Here is an 18,775-nt window from a genome sequence, read left to right as displayed (position 1 = left end):
ATTAATAAGCTACAAGAGAAGCTAAGCTTTCACATATAATGTTGATCTGTTTAGAGCATGTTACACTTTAAGATACATCACACAAATTTTTAAAACCGACATAAATCTCTGACCTTCTGGGCTCGAAATTCTTCTAAATGGCTCATCAACAAAGAGTTGACTTTTTAAAGAGGGTAAACTCTGCGATTTAAGAAATTAATCGTACATAGTTCATCTTACATAAAAGGAAATTTACTTTGAAAATAACGCTTTTCGAACAGTACTTCGCAATATTTTCCCACAACCTGTTAGAAATAGATTCATTTCAGCAGTTGCCAGAGAGCACCAGATAAGAGGCGTCACCATGCTTGTGTAGGAAGCCCGTATGTTCGTAGGTGTGAAACATTAAAAGATCTTTCTTACATTATGTCATAAAAGAAACAATAGATCAGAAGATACTCCAAAAGTGTCGGAATTTCGTGAACCATACTAAAATGCAGAGTACGCCAAACAGTGCACATATGTCCTGATTCCCAATGACGTAGGCCTTGACCTAATATGAAACTTTTCAGTGTGGTTTTTGGGACGTAAATTTTCTTGTAATACCAGTAGTGTATTACGTCATGTTTGGTCCTTAATTATGGCATAATGCCATACCGTGCTAGAAGAAGAAAATGTGTACTTGAAATGCAGCGAACAGTTGAAACTAACCACTTTGTTTCAAATAAATTGACTGCCTCAACAGGAAAGCTTACTAAAAGCCAAATTTCTTTAGCCAACCAACAAAAATAACTTTATTGTTCTGCAAGGCAATTAATGCTTGACTGCCAGAAATGTGGAAATAAAATAAAATCTGAAACTAGTAACATATTTTAGCCTTCTGTAATTATGTGAATGTATTTTAATTCACTTGATAGCTCCTAGCCACAGAAATCTGCCTTGTTTTCATTTGACATGAGAGCAGTAAAGAAAAAATAAGTTCATTTTGTAGCGCACATCTTTATGAAAAGTTTGATAAATAAAACATATCTTCGAGGAAATGTAAGACACGTTATTTGGTCTCAAGCATGCACACGCCACTGTATTTCGCTCTGTGGAACTGCAGTAATTGTAACACACACCAAATAAGCGAGACTGTTTTGGCAATAATGATCATTTTCATAATACGACAGAATATAATTCACGAAGTACCAATACGAAATACCTATTTGGCCTACTACAAGCAAACAGCTGTACGTTAGGAAATAGTTTCACATTTCATTCATACGCTCCAGCTTCTCATGCACGAGATGGGAAAGAAGTAGAATGAAATTTTTGTATAAATTTGGAATCATCATACTCTTCCATAATTTGTGTGATGCCCACGTTTCTTCTCTTTCCTCTTTCTAACAAACAGTCTTGTCATCACTAATTCCATAACTATTCCTACCACTGTCAAAACTCATTCTCCGGTTAACTTTACTAACCCTGCCACAATTACTGGTTTAGTAATGCAGTGACTATTCTCCGGTTAGGCGTTATTACAAGTTTGTACAATGCATTTTTCGCGCTACTCCCAGAATGGAATTTAAGCAGCTGCTAGCTGGGGACTACCACTGGCCCTGTCTAATGTAGTGATCTGGCCAAAACTTTTCTGTAAAAATTTCACTTGCTTGAATACACTGAGAAGATAACACGTAATCTTTCTTACCTGTTATTCCTGTTAGTCATTTATTTCCACTCTGGTAGTCTGAACCTACGGATTTCACTAGTAATTATAACACCACTGAACATTCGTAAGCCGAATCAACCACATAAACAAGCAGCAGTTGGCATTCACTGGTTCGGCTTTATTCCGCTCAGCTCATATAGCCCCGTCTCGTTTTGTCTGCAGGAAAGTTTATTTCTAGATGTGACGAGGATTCCCCTGGCAGAGGCATCATGTACACTATGCACTCATTCAAAAATCAACTTATAATTCATTCAGAAATCAACTTAGAATGTGCGTTTCAAAATCATATGAATAATTGATAGACCAACATGTGCTGGATGCTAGGTGCTTTGTGAAACAAGGTTTTATTCCTCAAGAATATGAATTTGCCCCCTCCCCCTGAAATTGCCACCCAATTCAGATACCCTGGTTTGCCCCCACCCCCCACTAGATCCGGGCCTGCTGCGCATGCGTGAATCTGGCAGCTTGGGCGCGCAAGTACAATTTTTCCGGGTACACCATGTGGCTGGTTGCTGCTACTGCTATTTACATAGCCAACAGCCACATTTCTGTAGCCAGAAGCGGGAGAAGGTACTACTCATATGCGACTCAACTGCGTGTGTGCATGAGCCCGCTTGTAACTGATTAAACGAGTCAAATGTAAACAGTTGTGACGTCACACTCATCGGAGGCAATTTGTTGTTATGAAGCATTGCATAGCCTTCCGAAAGCCTTTGACACATTTTGCTGTTGGCAGACACTTGTACGAGCACTGTTATTTTATATGGCGTATTTCCTTTGCAACTTAAGTTTTGTTTTCATTTTTCCTCTCATTCACGTTTTAATGCTGCAGTATTATTCTGCAGAAGCGGGATACAGCAATATACTTTGTTACAATATCGGTTCTTACCAGCCAAAATTACAAACAATTTAACTGAAAACTAAAACAACGAAAAATTCCCAGAATTCTAAAAAAATTCCCAGGTTTTTCCCGGATCTCCCAGTTGTCCCGGATCGTGTACACCCTGCTACACTCAAGTAGCGAGAAGCGGGAGGAGTACTGCTCACACGCAACTTAACTACACATGCGCTTGAGCCCACTGGCAATTGCTCCAAAGAACCTAATGTAAACAGTTTTGATGTCACGTTCATCGGAAGCAGTTTTTTGTTATGAAGTATTACATTGTCTTCATCCTAAAGCCTTTGACACAGTTTGTTGTTGGTAGATGCTTGTGTGTGCAGTGAGTTTTGTGTTGTAAATAGCGCATTTCCTTTGCAATTTAAGCTATATTCTTTTCCTTGTTTATGTTTTATTGCTGCAGAATTATTCTGCAGCAGTTGGAAACAGCCGTATCAGTTCTTACCAGTCGAAATTACAAAAAATTTAACTGAAAACTAAAACAACGAAAAATTCCAACAATTCTAAAAAATTCTTGCATTTTTCCCAGTTGTCTCTCAGATGAAAAAATTACAGGGTTTTTCTCAGATTCCCCACAGCGTATGCACCCTATCCTAAAAATTCTCTCCTTACAAGTAGAGGTCCCTGGAGGTGGGATAGACTTTTTGAGACTATATATGTGGTTATGTAGGTTAGGGTCCCAGGTTTTATATCACACCCTGCAACCACGTTCCCTGGTGAACCATTGTTTGCGAGAAAACAACAAAAAATAATTTCCTGTGGTCAACTAGATAACAACTGAAGCTACAACAACAAAATCGGTTTATGAAACCACACCCCAATATAGTCATTAAGTTATTCGGTTGATATGCTGCAGGTAATGGGTATAAATCCCATTACACCAATTCTTTTTACACCTTTATAAAAACAGTTGTCATTAGCTGTCGCTATTCAATTAATTGTGACTGCATGGTGTGATGCCTGTAACCGTAACACACACAACAACATGTGGTCTCCAAATCCTTTCAGCTCTTGTTACACCAATGACTTAGGTTTTTTTTTCCTATACATGCCAACAGATGGCAGTCACGGCTTGTTTGCCTAGTAACTCCCAACCACCACCACTCACATCCCTCCCTCAGCAGCTAATATACTTATAGTACGAGGGCAGAATTCTTTCATCCTTGTTGAAAAGGACCTACACTTTTCGTAATTTACAGGGAACATTCTAAAAACAGACACCATTTGGAAAAACAATGTTAAATTGGCTGTAAACATTTAATATAGCATGTAACTGCTTTTTAATATGATGATGGTGATGACGATGCTATACATCAAAGAATAATATGCTTGAAATAAGGATAGGTGAATGTTTTAAAAGAATTCCAGTAGTTACATTACTTGCAATATACAAGGAAATGATCAGTCTAAATTTTCACATCACCAAAATCATCATAGGGGCATGTTACAAAACACAAAATTGTGATATCTAGTTTTGTGAGTTTTGCATCATTTTGTGAAGTAATGAATCAAGAAGGAAATTCATAAAATGAAGCAACCACGACAAAGATATTTTGAGTTTGGTAAGAGACCAAAGGTAAGGTAAAAATTAAGGTCTACTTACCAACTGATCTTTGAGGCACTGACATTGGTGTAAGCTGAGAACTTGGTGATGGAACCAATGCGGGAGATGCTGCCATTTGATTGCTGATAAAAAATAACATAAAATTAATTTCAACAGCGGCTTTTTCTATTTCACTGTCCCTTAAACAAAATACAATAGAAATGCACGAATTCATAAATGCCAAATTGCAAAATTTTTGTAGCTTCTCCTTACAGGTCATCATAATACCTTGCAGGCCCTGCAGTGAGTCCTGCTGGTGAAGGGGCGGATGGTGATGGACTTTGTCTTAAAAACTGTCGTGAACCAGCGAAACCACTTGCCTGATTTGCCATCATCATATTATCATTTCCCTGGAACAGACAATTCATATACAACTGCCCTGAACCGAACTGAACTGAACTGGCATCATCACAACACCACCAGAATCAAAAAGGTACACAGTTACAAACTAAATAGACTGAGAAATAATTCTAAAATTACACTGGATTCCCAAACAGTTTGAAATATAGCTCTTACAAAACAGTAATCCACAGAAGTCCTTGCAGAAGTTGCAGCAGTACATGCAGACAAATTAAAACTCCAGATTTGATCATTATCATATCCATAAGGGTACAGCATACCCTCGGTCCTCTTCCCTTCTCTTTCTTTCATTACCCACACACATTAAGGAGACAGGTTCAGGGTCAGGGACAGCTGTAATGGTAAGGTATGGGACTGCTAGGAGAAAAGTTTAGTGGCTGGTACAGGGCAAGGGGTTGAAATTATCTCAAGTAAGATAGTATCAGGTTATGTCTGGGTGGGGTTGGGGATGGGGATGGGGGCAGGCCTGTCCTGACCGATCGTTTTGAAAGTGCAAACCACATTTCTCGGAGGATGGGAACAACTGAAAGAGATTACTGATACGGGCACTAAATGATTTGGCGTTTAGCAGATATACTACATGTTTGAAAATGAATATCGGGGTTTGAAGACTTTGTAGCATTTACTACATTCAACTCACAATAATACATAATACCCTAAGTAAAAGAGAAATTCAAACAGTTTTTCTTACAGGTGTTCATTATGAGCATCACTTGTCACATGGCATACATCAAGTCGATAGGAGAGTTCTTCCCAGACCTTGATCATTTTGTCTGCGGTAACTGTTACAACAACTGCCTCAATCCTATTTCCATAGTTGGGCTGATCATCTGGTACCAAAAGCACATACACATGATCCTGTATGAAATCCCAAATGCTAAAATCTCATGCCATAAGATCATGTGTGAATATGGAAGTCATGCAAAATAACTCTTCATCGAGCCCCTTGTGGCCAGTCCAGTGGTCACATTAAATGTCATTTAACGAATCGCATTCTGAGTTATGCCAGTGATGTAGCAGATCATCTTGCTGTCAAATGAAGTTTTGTGTTTCACCTTGTTCCAACTGAGGGAAGAGCCATAGTTTTAACGCATCAAGATAAGAAACACCAGTTACAGTTGTTTGGCCAAAAAGAGACTGACCCTTAAACTTTCTGACAGTATGTTGCACAGATACATTCAGCTTAGAGGAGTCCTGCTGCAACAATACCATCTTGAGGGGATTTGCTGACCCTTAGATGCACACAATATGTTTGTTCACATGTCCACTTTGGTGAAATGTGAATTCATTACTGACGACTAGACAATCCAGAAAATGATCGTACTGATGCAACGGGACTCCGCTAAGTTGAATGTTTCTGTGCCACATACCATCAGAAAGTTTATGGGCCAGTCTTTCTTGGTTAAACAACTAGGTGGTGTTCCTTATCTTGCATTAGAGTTATGGCTCTTTCCTCAATTGGAAGAAGCTGAACCACAACTCTTTATTTGAAAGCAAGATGGTGTACCACATCACTGGCATAACTCAGTAGTGTTTGCAGAGGTAGCACACAAACCATAATCTGTAGGCTTCAAAGCTCGTAACAACTACAAATGGAATGGGCCTAGTTGTAAGCATTTCCTTAACACTCTCCATACAGACGTAACATGAATTGCTAAGTCATGGCTAGTCTTCCGAAATGATTTCTTGGGGCGACGCATGAAAGACTCTCACTTGTTCGACATGTTCTTCACTCACTCTTGGTCAAATCATACTCCTCTTCTTGCAAGACAGCCAGTGTCTTCACACTATGGATGTTATTACCACTTTGAGAGTTACAATGGAAGTTAATAAGGAATGCTCAGTGGACTGTAACAATAGATTCAGTCCTTGTGAACTATAAAACATAAAAAGCTTTATGTTCACTATTCACCAATTTTATTACTAGCACTTTCATAAACAAAACTGTTTGAGTCACTCTTTCATCTGATGTATTGTTTATAGCTCTAAGTTGAATGTACTAAATGCCAGCCTTAAAACACTGACATTCATTTGGGAACACCTAGTATTTACCACAGATGCCTAAGCTGAAAGGGTAGAAACATTTGTTGTGAAAAGCATACCAGGTATCAAAGTGGATGAATCGTTTATAGGTTGGTTTCACCTGGACTGAAGTTTGCATGTGAGCCCAAATAAAGACTGTCAGGATCCTATATTTTCACAGTTCAAGATATTTGCTAATATCAGTAGCATTTGAGAGTAAATTTATCCGGGCATCCGAGCTGAATGGTCGGGTTGACACCATGCGCAGACCTGCTCTCAAATTCCTAATTTGTTTGTAATACGATCATTCGTACCACGTTTGTTCAATGTGAAAAGATCAATGTCATCTAGTGCCATACCGAAGGTTACTAAGCTGTGCATGTTTAAAAGTGTTCACAAAGAGCACTGCTCTTGACAATAAATTTTATTCTTTGTAATCTACTAACAACAACTTAGGAGCGTTTTTTAATAACTTGACACATACAAAAAAGTAAATTTTTGAGAAAACACATTGTTTATAAATCATACTGTAAGACATGATTTAACATTTACACAGCTTTTGTAGGCACGATTCCGAATATGTGCATTCTAAAATTTTCATTGTTTATTTGGCAATGGATGGACAAAGTTACCAAGTTTCTTCAAAAGTCGATACATGCAAATAGGGAAGTTCAGGCCTCACAAGTTTTTTTAAGACATACTTTTTCTTTTCATTGTTGACCATATTTTTCTTTTTCAAAGTGGCAGCTTTCCTTGCCGGATGTACTTTGTGAATTTCTGTACCTCAACCTCTATAGTATTTCCACTATAAGTGTCCAGTACGGACAACTATACGTTCTTCTTAAACTGTCCAAAAGCCATCACTCACTGAGCAGTTATTTTGAAAGGCATATTTGATCATAGGGCTTTTACTGCACTGGACTTGACATTGACTGCTATCAATCTTTATTTAATATCCTGACAATGCTATGTTGTTCCAGAACTTTATAGTATCCTGTTTCAAGTCACACATAAAAAGAACTCCTTTCCTTGATCTGTGCTGGGAAATGAATCATAATGCACAATTTATACAGCCAAACCTGTCTTGAATAGAATACATCACCTATGGAGTGCTTTCATCATGAGTGATCTGCTGTCTCTCAAAACTCACTTTTATCACATTTGGATTTTCCTCCTATTGCTACTGCAAAGAACTCTTTGCGTGACATTCATGCAACTTTTGATTTGTTATTAACTGTTTCTTTTTCTCTAGAACTTGTTCCCTTTGAGATACTATATTTGGATGTCGCTGACTTTGAAGTGTTGTGGCACAAACAGATACTGTCAGGCCGCTTTTTTCCTTACGCTGTACTTCATCGAAACAGTATTCTCCTTTCTGTTTCTTTCTTAAGAGACAGTGGCCATGAGGGGGGGAGGGGGGGGGGGGGGAGGTGGTGTGTGTGTGTGTGTGTGTGTGTGTGTGTGTGTGTGTGTTTTTGTGTGTGTGTTTTTGTGTGTGTGTGTGTGTGTGTGTGTGTGTGTGTGTGTGTTTTTCGGAAAGCAATGAAATGAACATGTTATTGATGTGAATGTTGTGTTCACTTGCAGAATTTTCTCCAAAAGCAACCAATATCTAGGAACTTTTATGCTGCTTTTGGGTCGCTGGATACTGAGGATACTAGATTAGAGGAGATAATTGCAAGATTATGGAGAAACATTACTTCATCTCGTGTAAGTCTTTTGCCTGTATTGGTATTACATGTAAACCATCAACTGTCGCAAAAAAGACACAAGGTTTTAGAATATTTTCGGAGGGAAAAGACATCAGTAACCTTGCAGGACAAATACATGTAAGACTTACCATGAATGTAACACAGATCTCAAAAACAATGCAAATCTAAGAATGGGAAGTCCAGGACGTAAATATGTCCGCAATATGAATAAATTGGAATTTTACTCTCTCATGATTCATAACATCTATACTGATTTCTAGCACCGTATGCCTCATGGGAATTAGCAGTGTGTCCTTGAGAAATGATAATGCAAGAGAAGCAAATCACTTCAATGTACAATATTGTTCTGCCCCAACTCCACATTACTATTTTGGCATCTTTCGTGCTTCATGTAGTGACATGAACGGAGACTATTAAGACTGGGTTTTGTTCTCGCCAAGTCAGGTATATACCTGAGTTCCTTTAGGGCATCATGCCTCAAAGTTTTATTCACGTAATCTTTTATTGTGAAGTTCAAAGTAATTCTCATTCCCTGTAATCTTCAATAAACTAGAGTGCCTACTCTTCCAAGTCAAAAGACATCATTACCAATGATAAACTGCCTGGAAGATAGAAACAACACAGAACAAAAGGATACACACTCGAACAACAGCTGATCATAAGTGCCTGTTGTTTGCTAACAAGTGAAAGAGATTCCCACAAAAGGCAGGAAGCAATTCGCAGAGATACTTTGTTATGGTTTCTATTTCTGACCTATCTTTGATTTAAAATAAATACCTGTATCTGAGCAATGTGAGGAATCTGCGCATGCAACTGGCTTGGTAATTGACCAGCCATCTGGGTACCCATCTGTGTCTGCATTTGGACTTGCATCTGTGCTTGCATCTGGCTCTGCAGTGGACCAGGAGCCATTTGCACTCTCATCTGTCCTGAAAGCTGTTGTTGCTGAATCTGTGCAGTTAGTTGGGGCCCCATTTGGGCTCCCTGCATCTGCGCCTGCATCTGTCCAGCCATCTGGCCTATAGCACCAACCTTCAAAATGAAAAAAGAAAATCAATAAAGCATTGACAACCATCAAAAAGGAGATAACACTGACAACAATATACTTATTATAAGAGGCAGTCAAATGAAAATGAGACAGATGGAAAAAAGTAAATAAACAGTTTATTATTTTAACAATAATTGCAATAACTGTTAGTGTATTTATCCCACTATGAGACCAGATGGTCAATGTCTTCATGGAAAAATGACTGCAGACACCCAAGGAACCACAGTTTTACCCGAGTGAGCACTTCTTCATCTGAAGCAAATCAATGACCACAAATATCTTCCTTGAGGGCACCATAAATATGGAAATCACACAGGGAGAGATTGAGATTCTATGGAGCATGCATAAGGGCTTCCCATAGTCGAAACAACCTTGGCCATATGCAGGCGAGCAAGGCTGTTTTGACTATGCTGCAGAAGTTTTTCTGCAAAGCCCTTAAAGATGTGTGTCCTCTAGCACATAAACTTCCACAAGTCGGTTGCAGGCGCTACTTCTGCAAGTTATTTGATGGGGAAACATTCCCAGTAAGTCAACTTCTGCAAGCTTCATCAGCTTGCAGAAGTACGTTCTGCAAGTTAGTGGAAACAGTTTCTTACATCTTGCTGCAAGTACTCACCAAATTTGCCAGTTGCTTTAAGTTTTTCCCAAAGCTGTAAAAGTTGTGTGTTTTCAATACTAGTACACAAATGTCGAGTGTTGGAAAGGAGAACAGCATGAAGACAGATGGGCCAAAACAAATGGACCATGAGAATCCCTAACATTTAAAACTGACCAAAACTGACCACCACAGCTAAGGAAGTGAGATAATCATTTACATATTATTTTGTTTCACCACAAGGAGAAGTATCAAGGCAGTACAGATGTCTTCAAATTTTTGTAGATTATTAATTTTAGCATGAACACAAATGCATTACATTTGTAAAAAAAAGTAATAAATACTGGTACTGTTTGCAAAAATTGATCAGCAATCTAAAAATTGGCTTATGAAATTCTCTGAAAGTTTTTAATCTGAAGAAGAACCTCTGATTTTATTTCATTTAAATTTCTTTATAACTGAAAAATGTACACTTCTTTATCCCTATGAACAGTCTTTGCTTTCTTAGCTTTGTTTTTTGTAACAATTTTTCTTCATTAATAATAACAACAACAATAATGCAACAATGGTGGCATCCATTTCTAAATACAACACTGTAAACTTCCACCAGCTCATCTCACGACTCAACTAGCAGAAACACTTCTGCAAGTCCCTGTAACAAGTTCCGAAATTAACTTGTTGAAGCAAAGTGGTGAAATAAACTTGGACAAACTTTTGCTCTATTTTAAAAATCTCACCAAGTGCTTGCAGAAGTTACTTGCTAGTGGACACATGCCTTTACACATCTTCCATACAGTACCAATCCCTTCCATGCAATTTCCTTCCGGTGCCACCAAGAAAGAAATTTGCTTTTATTGAAGAGCTGCATGCCTGGGTACAACCATGGTTTCATAGACAACCACAAATGTTTTTTCCATGATGGAACTGACCACCTTGTCTCACAGTGTGATAAATGTATTAACATTAAGGCCATTACTTTTGACATAATAAACACTTCACTTCACTTATTTATTTATTTTTCCTACTTCTCCCTGCTGACTGCCCCTTATATTTCAAGAACTCAGAGATAATGGAAATGCATCATCTCTCAATGATGTAGGGCTTGTGATCATTACACACACACACACACACACACACACACACACACACACACACACACAAAAGATATGAGTGCGCTTTTATGAGGACAGAGGACAGGGTCAGCTATGGCCTTGATAAAGGACCCATTCCAGCATTTGCCTGAAATCATTTAGGAAAATACAGAAAACCTGAGTAAGGATGGCCATACAGAACAGATTCCATCCTCTTAAACATGAAGTCAGTGTATTAACAACTGCACTGCCTCACTCTGTTGGTCCTAATTGTACAACGTTCTTTGATTTACAAACAATTCTCTCACAATACCTTATAATATAAACATAAATTTGCACTTCGTTGCCGCAGACACTATCGACACTTGCTGGTGACCCCATGGCCGCAAACATGCTGCTATGCCCCTTACACTTACACCAGTCTGTTTGCAAAACAGCAATCAATAACATGTTAAGCCAGTAACATGTTAATTACATCCTAACTAAGTAATGAACTTAAATGTGGTTAAGAAATTCTCTCTCTATCTTTGACTAAATATTTTCAAAGTAATTTTTCTAATGATAAAATGAATTGCATGAGAGTTTTCAGAAGCCACTCTATGTTCTTAAAACTATGACAGTTAATATTAGTTGAGAATCTAGGATATAGTAAAATGGGGTAAGCTGTCTTGTTCTGATAGTGAACTTAAATTGATTTCTACATCCTGAAAGGTGCCTGAAAAGGGAACGTTTTGGCTCTGGATAGTATAACATGTAAATTTAACATTAATAAATACAGCTGATTTTGCTCTACTCACACATTCCGTCGGGAAGCTTGTGCACATCTCAGTAATAGCTCTTGATACTGTCATTAACCAATTATCGGAACATAAAAGGTGTGTTCAAAAAATTTCAGGAATTTTGTTGTTTGGAAAGGATTTTATTTAATGCCTACATCAAAGTTATGCACTGCAAAATAGTCCTCATTACATATTATACCCTTATTCTATCATTTTTTCCAACGATCAAGACACTTTTGGATCTCTATCTTTAGGATAGATTTTATCTCTCTCGGTGATGGGTTTTTAATCTAATCCATTATTCTCATAAAGTGACGGTTTTTTAAGGTTTTATTTATTTTTAGGAAACAAAAAAATCTACCTGGTAAATAAGAAGCTGGCACATCTTTTCAGTATTGTTTTGGGGCAAAAATCATGAACAGGCAATGAAGTGTGAACAGGTGCATTACTTTGTCACAAATCCAGGTTCTTTTTTTTCCAGATTGCTTCACACAAACAACATTGAATTTGTTAGTAGTATTTCTTGCTGTTTGTTCCATCTTGTGGCAGAAACCATGCCATTAAAATGGAAGAACACAGTGAACACAACCATCACATTAGATCACACTTGCCGAGCTTTTTCCAGTCTTGGCGTTCAAAATGGTTCCACTGGTAAAACAGCCTTAGTTTCAAAGTCATAACTGAAAGCCATGTTTCAGTAGCTCTACACAGCTGTTCACTTCAGCTAATGTTGCCTGGGAAACGTGCATTCCCCGCTGTTGCTTTTCACAATTCAGCAACTAGGGAACAAATTTCGCTGTCACGTCTCATTCCCAAAATAGCCAAAAAAATGTTCACGGCATGAGATACTTGATACACCAACATTATCAGTTAATTTTTTGATTGTAATTTGGCAATTGTTCATAATCTTTCTTTACTTTTTCCCCAATTTCATCACTCAATGATGTGTTGGAATGTCCACAACGCTCATCATCTTCAGTATCTACACAATCTTCTTCGAAATGTTCCTACCACTCGAAAACTATTGTTTCAACCGTAGGAATTCACTATGAGCAATACTTAACATTTTTAAAACTTAGCTTCATTTAATTCCTTTCTCATAGTAAAACTGACAAACCCAACGTTGCAAGGGTATTTATTTTGCAAATTTTCTGTTAGGAAAAAAAACTGTCTTTGTAATGTAATATCCCAGATAGTTTCTATATGCTGGGCACAGTTGCTTCACAGTGTAGACAAGCGATTTTGTAAACATCCCTAAGGAATGCTTTCTCATAGCTCTATAGACGGCAACTGTTTTCACCTGAAGTCATTTGTGCTTCATAGCTGAAAGCTGCCAAAGGAATGCCAGGTGTCAGGCATTTTCTTAAGTTTACTCGACTGTAGGAGTGCCTTTGTCGTAAAGAATAAATGCACTAAAACTTCATGCATGATGCAGCATTTTTTCATGCAGCTCAGTGTTTATGACATCAAATCTCCTGATCTATGTGTCATACAAAGATATAATTTTGTTGGTACATTCAGCACTATATGCTGATACTGCCTGCAAAAAGTGTTGCGAATAGAGTTAGTAGGACAGGAGTAATAAATTTAAAGACCATGCACAATGCAGCAGTTTTTCACACACCTCACAGTTTACGACTTCGTATCTTTTGAACTGTGGCAGACAGGTGGTTCTCACTCCAACAACAATTGTTCCTTGACAATAAGGAGAATGTGCACTAAGTCTGGTTGAAATCAGACCTGTGGTTTAGGAGGAGATGCGGAAAACACACACACACACACACACACACACACACACACACACACACACACACACACACACACACACACACAAAATAAATATATATAAATATATAACAAATTCTTTCATTACTTTTATGCAAAATAATTGCCAATACTACCAAAGCACATGTAACATATCTGTAGGCAATAACAGTCTCCATATCCGACATGGCTAACACTGTACAGATACTTTTCAGCCATGTTTACTGTTTAATAAATAAAAAAAAGGGGGGGGGGGGGGAGGAGTGCAAATTTGACTAATCCAACAAGTGAAATTATAAAATTCCCTTTACTTCTTGAAAACATCTTGTATCTTCAAATGAGCGACATAGTGGTGGGGTGGCTTCTGTACCTCATAAAGAGCTGGTGGGTTCTGGATAATATGGCTGCTCAATGATTTCTGTCCACCACTGAATTGACTTGGGGGGGGGGGGGGGGGGCAACAGCCCCTATGAACACATTGCTGCTCATTGCAAGTGATCTATGCTAGCAGAGGCAGCCCCATAACTGAGGCACACACAGTACGTAATTAACACTGTAACATGTGGAACCGCCTCAGATAGCATGCCCCACCTGGCTGCACTCAAATGCACTGACGTTGTGTATCTTGCCCATTTCACACTAACAGCCAGTGCAAGGTCTACTGACAACCAGCTGCATGGCACATCTGACTGCTACTGTCACAGTAGCAACAAGAGTGTACTCTGCAATGTTGCAGCTATCCATAATTCAATTACTCATTAGTGTTGTTCATGAGATGGGTTCATGGATGCAGCATTTAAGGGCTCAATCTTCACAAATATTTTTTTCAAATTTAGCTGGACTGTCCTCTCGAAGCAACACTTCAGCATAATTATTGCCATAATCAGTATATTCAAGTTCTGTGTGCAAATATTCAAATCAGAACTTAATACTGGATGCTCGCTAGCTCACTGTCAAAATGTGCTACAATGAACTATCAGTCAACTTCTTTACACATTTCCTGATGGAATATAATTTCTGAATAATAGAATGTACCACTAACAGTCAAACCAGCATGCCTCACATAAGCTAAACTGTAACAGTATATTCAAAAATTGCATTTAGCTGTAATTTATTTAGAGAACATGTGCCCTGGTTTAACATAACTTAGGAATAAAAAAAACAATACTTGCTGTAAGATGTAGCAAGTGACATAAGCACTACTTTATGTATTTTGAATCTCTATATTGTGTTTAGCATGTGCAGAGATGTATCCAAAATACTTTCGTGGCTAGACAAATGAAGAATTAAATTATATGAACATGGTATTATAGTAGTGCTGCACAAAATACATGCAAACCAATAGTGGTCCCATGTTCTTGATTCTTATGTACATAGCAGTTACAAAGAGGAGTAAAACTCAAATTCAGTCAGAAAAAGAAATCTAGTACCACTTAATTACAGAAGCGTTCACAGTACAATCTCTGAGACAGTTACCAATTAGCAGTAACAGGAAACTTTTGATATTTGAAACAGAAACAGTAAGTTGGTTGAAACCAAAAATAAATAGCCATGACATATTAAACTCAAAATGAAATATGCTGTAACAGAATGGACTGGACACCAATTATAGCAACGTACATATTCATTGCTATAAAATACGTTGTGATGTCTGAATGTGAGGTAACACGGATGAATTTAAGCACCAGAACAGCCAGCTGTTAACATCACACACCTTTATAAGTTCTGAAGCAGTGGAATACTTTGGAGAAAATTTGAAAAATATTGTGCATACAATTCCTGACCAAGCCATGCCAATAGGGGGAGATTTCACTCACAAGGAGAGGTCCCCACACCCTGCAGCCATTAACCGTGGTGGTCCCTCATTTGCAAGTAATTTTGGAGAGGGTGGGTTGGGGGGGGGGGGGGGGGGGGATTTTTACACAACAGTCAATAGCGTTAGTAATAGACTGTATTTTAGATTGCTTGTGAGGTGGAATTGGTAGGGTAAGGCCACCACATGCAAAAGATCGTAGGTTCAAATCCAATTTGGTGCTTTAATTTTTTTTCTTTTAAATTTTTATCAAAATGACTGATCATTATTTTTATTCAATTAATTGGTTTTAATGTAACATATTTCTTTTCCTTTATCACATTTTAATCATTGTATGATTTTTTCATTTGTTTTCATTTTTTCTTTAAATAATTCTTTTTCAACTTTGAACTTTTGTGGATGTGAATTTAGTTATTATTTATCTATTACAATATTTAAATATTATTAACTGATCTGTCAGTTAAAAAAACTTTGAAAATACCGACTTACAGGTTAAAAAATGAAAGACGACATAACCTATTTATATTCCTGTGCATTGGTGCAAAATATGTATTTTTTGTTATGTATTTTTTATGGTAATCATCACATAAACATTTAAAACATAGCCTATTCCTACTGCACAATGGGCACGCATTAAAATTTAAATGAAATTAAAGCAAACATGGACGAAAAAACTGAATGATAATTCGAAAGAAATTAAATCAAAATTAATACATCAAATTAATTAAAATCACATGAACAAATATTTCAAGCAGAAAAAGAATGATAAGAAAAGAAATGAGAGCAAATGAAGTTGATAGGATGATTAAAATGTAACAAAGCAAGAGAAATAGAAAAATTACATTTAAACCAATTAATTGAACAAAAATATTGAGCAATGTAATTTTGATAAAAATTGAAAAAAAAAAATAAATAAACAAAAATAAAGCACCTGACAAGATTCGAAGTCAACAATCTACTGTACATGACCACCCTATCCTATTCAATTATACCAAACAACCATACAACAAATCTTTTCTAATGCTATTAAGCATCACGCAAAATTCCAAAATTTTTTCGTCAATTACTTGCAAACAACGGCCCACCAGGGTGAATGGCTGCAGGATGTGATATATGGAATCTTAAGCCACATCATCATATATAGATGGTTTCAGAAAGTCAATACTACTGCTGGGGATCTCTCCTTGTCAGCCATCTACACACTGACAAATAAACACATTTAAAACAACGAAGACAAATAACCTTACAAAGCTGTACTAAGACATATTTTCTGAAAATTATTTGGAGCTGTTAGTGAGCAAGCCCACCTTAAGGGAAACGCATTCATCCGCTGGCAAGAATTAGGCCAATACTTATCAATTCAGTAATTGTATAGCTAGAGATCAGTCACCAAAAGGCTATTTTAACATCATAGACCACCACTACCGAATAAAAAGTCAAGATCGGTTGAATGCAAAAATGATTGGGATCCAGAGAGTGGAGGATCTCAGCATGAAATAGATAGTGAGTGATGGGAACGAACCACCAGAGTTCAATAATGATGTTACTACGAAAGTGGAGGTATAATGAAAATGTTTGGTTTGTGAGATGTTCAACTGCACGGTCGTAAGTGCCCATACAAAGTCCCAATTTTTACACAGTCCAATCTAGCCACTTTGATGAATGATGATGACAACACAAACACCCAGTCCCCAGGCAGAGAAAATCTCCAACCCAGCCAGGAATCAAACCCGGGACACCGTGATCCAAAGTGGAGAGAGCTCCATAGTAGATTCAAACAGAGCTGAACTCTTGCTAACAAGCAAAAGCTGGATATAGTCAAAACAAACGTAAGTACAGTTATGTAAGAACTGTTCAGTTGATTCAGGTGCAAAATCTCACCTCTACACTGTCACAAAAAGAAGTGATGTTACAACACACAACCAGTTAATGGAAGAAAATCATGAAGTGTAATTCATGTATGGAAGAGATTGCTTACATGAGAAGGCGATCATTCAATCAGTTCTCAAGCACTGATCATCAGTTCAAGATCCTTTTGGAGTTGAGCTTATGGACAGAACAGAAAAGATTCAAAGAAGAATGGCACAATTTGTCATTGTTTGTTTAGGCAGTGTAACGGAATGATCTGAAACTCAACAAACTGCGGTGGAGGATGTTACAAGAGAGATGATATGTCATTGCAGAAAGCCATACTCACAGAGTTCTGTGATGCCACATACCAAAATTAGTGAGAAACATACTACATTCTCTAACATTTATCTCATGTTACAAACACAATGCTTAAATTAGGGAACACTGGGCCCACTAGGATACTGACAGTCTTAATAGAAGATTGGAACTGCTGCAAACCGTGCGATGGCTTATAGAGTACAGACGCAAGTGTAGACATAATAAGAGATTAGAATAAGTCAGTTGGAATAACCATCTTGGTAGAATAGCATTCAAGCAACAAGTACTGCATAAAATCCTATGAAAAGTCACTGACAGATTGGAGGAAGGTCAAACTCAGAGGTGGCAAGAAAGGGACAACAATTTTTAACTGCAGGTACAGAATCCAGAAGGCTCAGCCATCAAGGCCTAGGAACTATGACAATCACTGATAACTGAGTTCTTGTAAAACCTCTAAAGAATGGAACCACAACCACATCCAAAACAACTGTCTTTGGTCCAGCCACCAGAAGAGTGAAACCATTCAGAAAGTATTATGCACAGAAGGCTTCATAAGAGTAGGTATGGAATAAGTGACGGGTCACATATCTACCATTCCTCACAGAGGCATAGTCTGCTATAAGATTATCACATGTATACTAAATTACAAACTGATGGATGACTGCCCTCATCACATTTTGGAATTTATTTCGCAAAGTGCCATGAGAAACATTTTAATTTGGAAAGAAAATGAAATTTTTGATCATGCATCAAACAGAGACAACACTAAATGTCTTTGGATAAGGTGATGTCATTTATATGGTGACACATCCTAAGATAGATGCAGAATCTTCCATTACGGCTAACATGGGCATATGACTCAATCTAGAGGGATGATACCCATGAAGCATTTTACATCACCTTCACTTGTGGTGGTTGCAAAATGCAAGATGACAGCCATTCAGGGCTGTATCACAGACAGATACCTTAAACAGTGAGCTATTTGGTGTATGGAGTGGATCACTATCTTCCAAACTCAAAATGACAGGCCATGTTTAAAACACTCTCAAGAGGCATATCTACCCATTGTCCTCTTCTGCCAACCTCAAGCAAAGAAAAGGAAGAAAGACTGTCCAAGAAGAAAGACATTAAAACTTTTAATGGAATAACATACATCACTAGATGTGTTACTTTTGTATGACTGTTATGCAGTATCATCATAATCTATATTTTAGAGATGATTTCATGATGT

General features: G+C 37.7%; 1 protein-coding gene across 3 annotated transcripts in view; it reads right to left on the bottom strand.

The window, feature by feature from the left end:
- The window catches only part of LOC124796277 (mediator of RNA polymerase II transcription subunit 15), a 168,029-nt gene that overhangs the window by 34,250 nt on the left and 115,004 nt on the right, over positions 1-18,775 (bottom strand). For 2 of the 3 annotated variants that reach the window (XM_047260393.1, XM_047260395.1), the window contains exons 7-9: positions 9,063-9,317; positions 4,405-4,541; positions 4,192-4,274 (exon numbers count right to left, since the gene is read on the bottom strand). In XM_047260393.1, coding sequence (XP_047116349.1) covers positions 4,192-4,274; positions 4,405-4,541; positions 9,063-9,317 — 475 coding nt within the window. The remainder of the gene's footprint in view (positions 1-4,191; positions 4,275-4,404; positions 4,542-9,062; positions 9,318-18,775) is intronic. The other variant, XM_047260394.1, reaches the window with a different exon arrangement.

The sequence above is a fragment of the Schistocerca piceifrons genome, chromosome 4 (genome assembly GCF_021461385.2).
Source record: "Schistocerca piceifrons isolate TAMUIC-IGC-003096 chromosome 4, iqSchPice1.1, whole genome shotgun sequence".
Classification (NCBI taxonomy): Eukaryota; Metazoa; Arthropoda; class Insecta; order Orthoptera; family Acrididae; genus Schistocerca; species Schistocerca piceifrons.
Note: the sequence above shows the minus strand (reverse complement) of the source record. Positions and strands in the feature narration are given on the sequence as shown.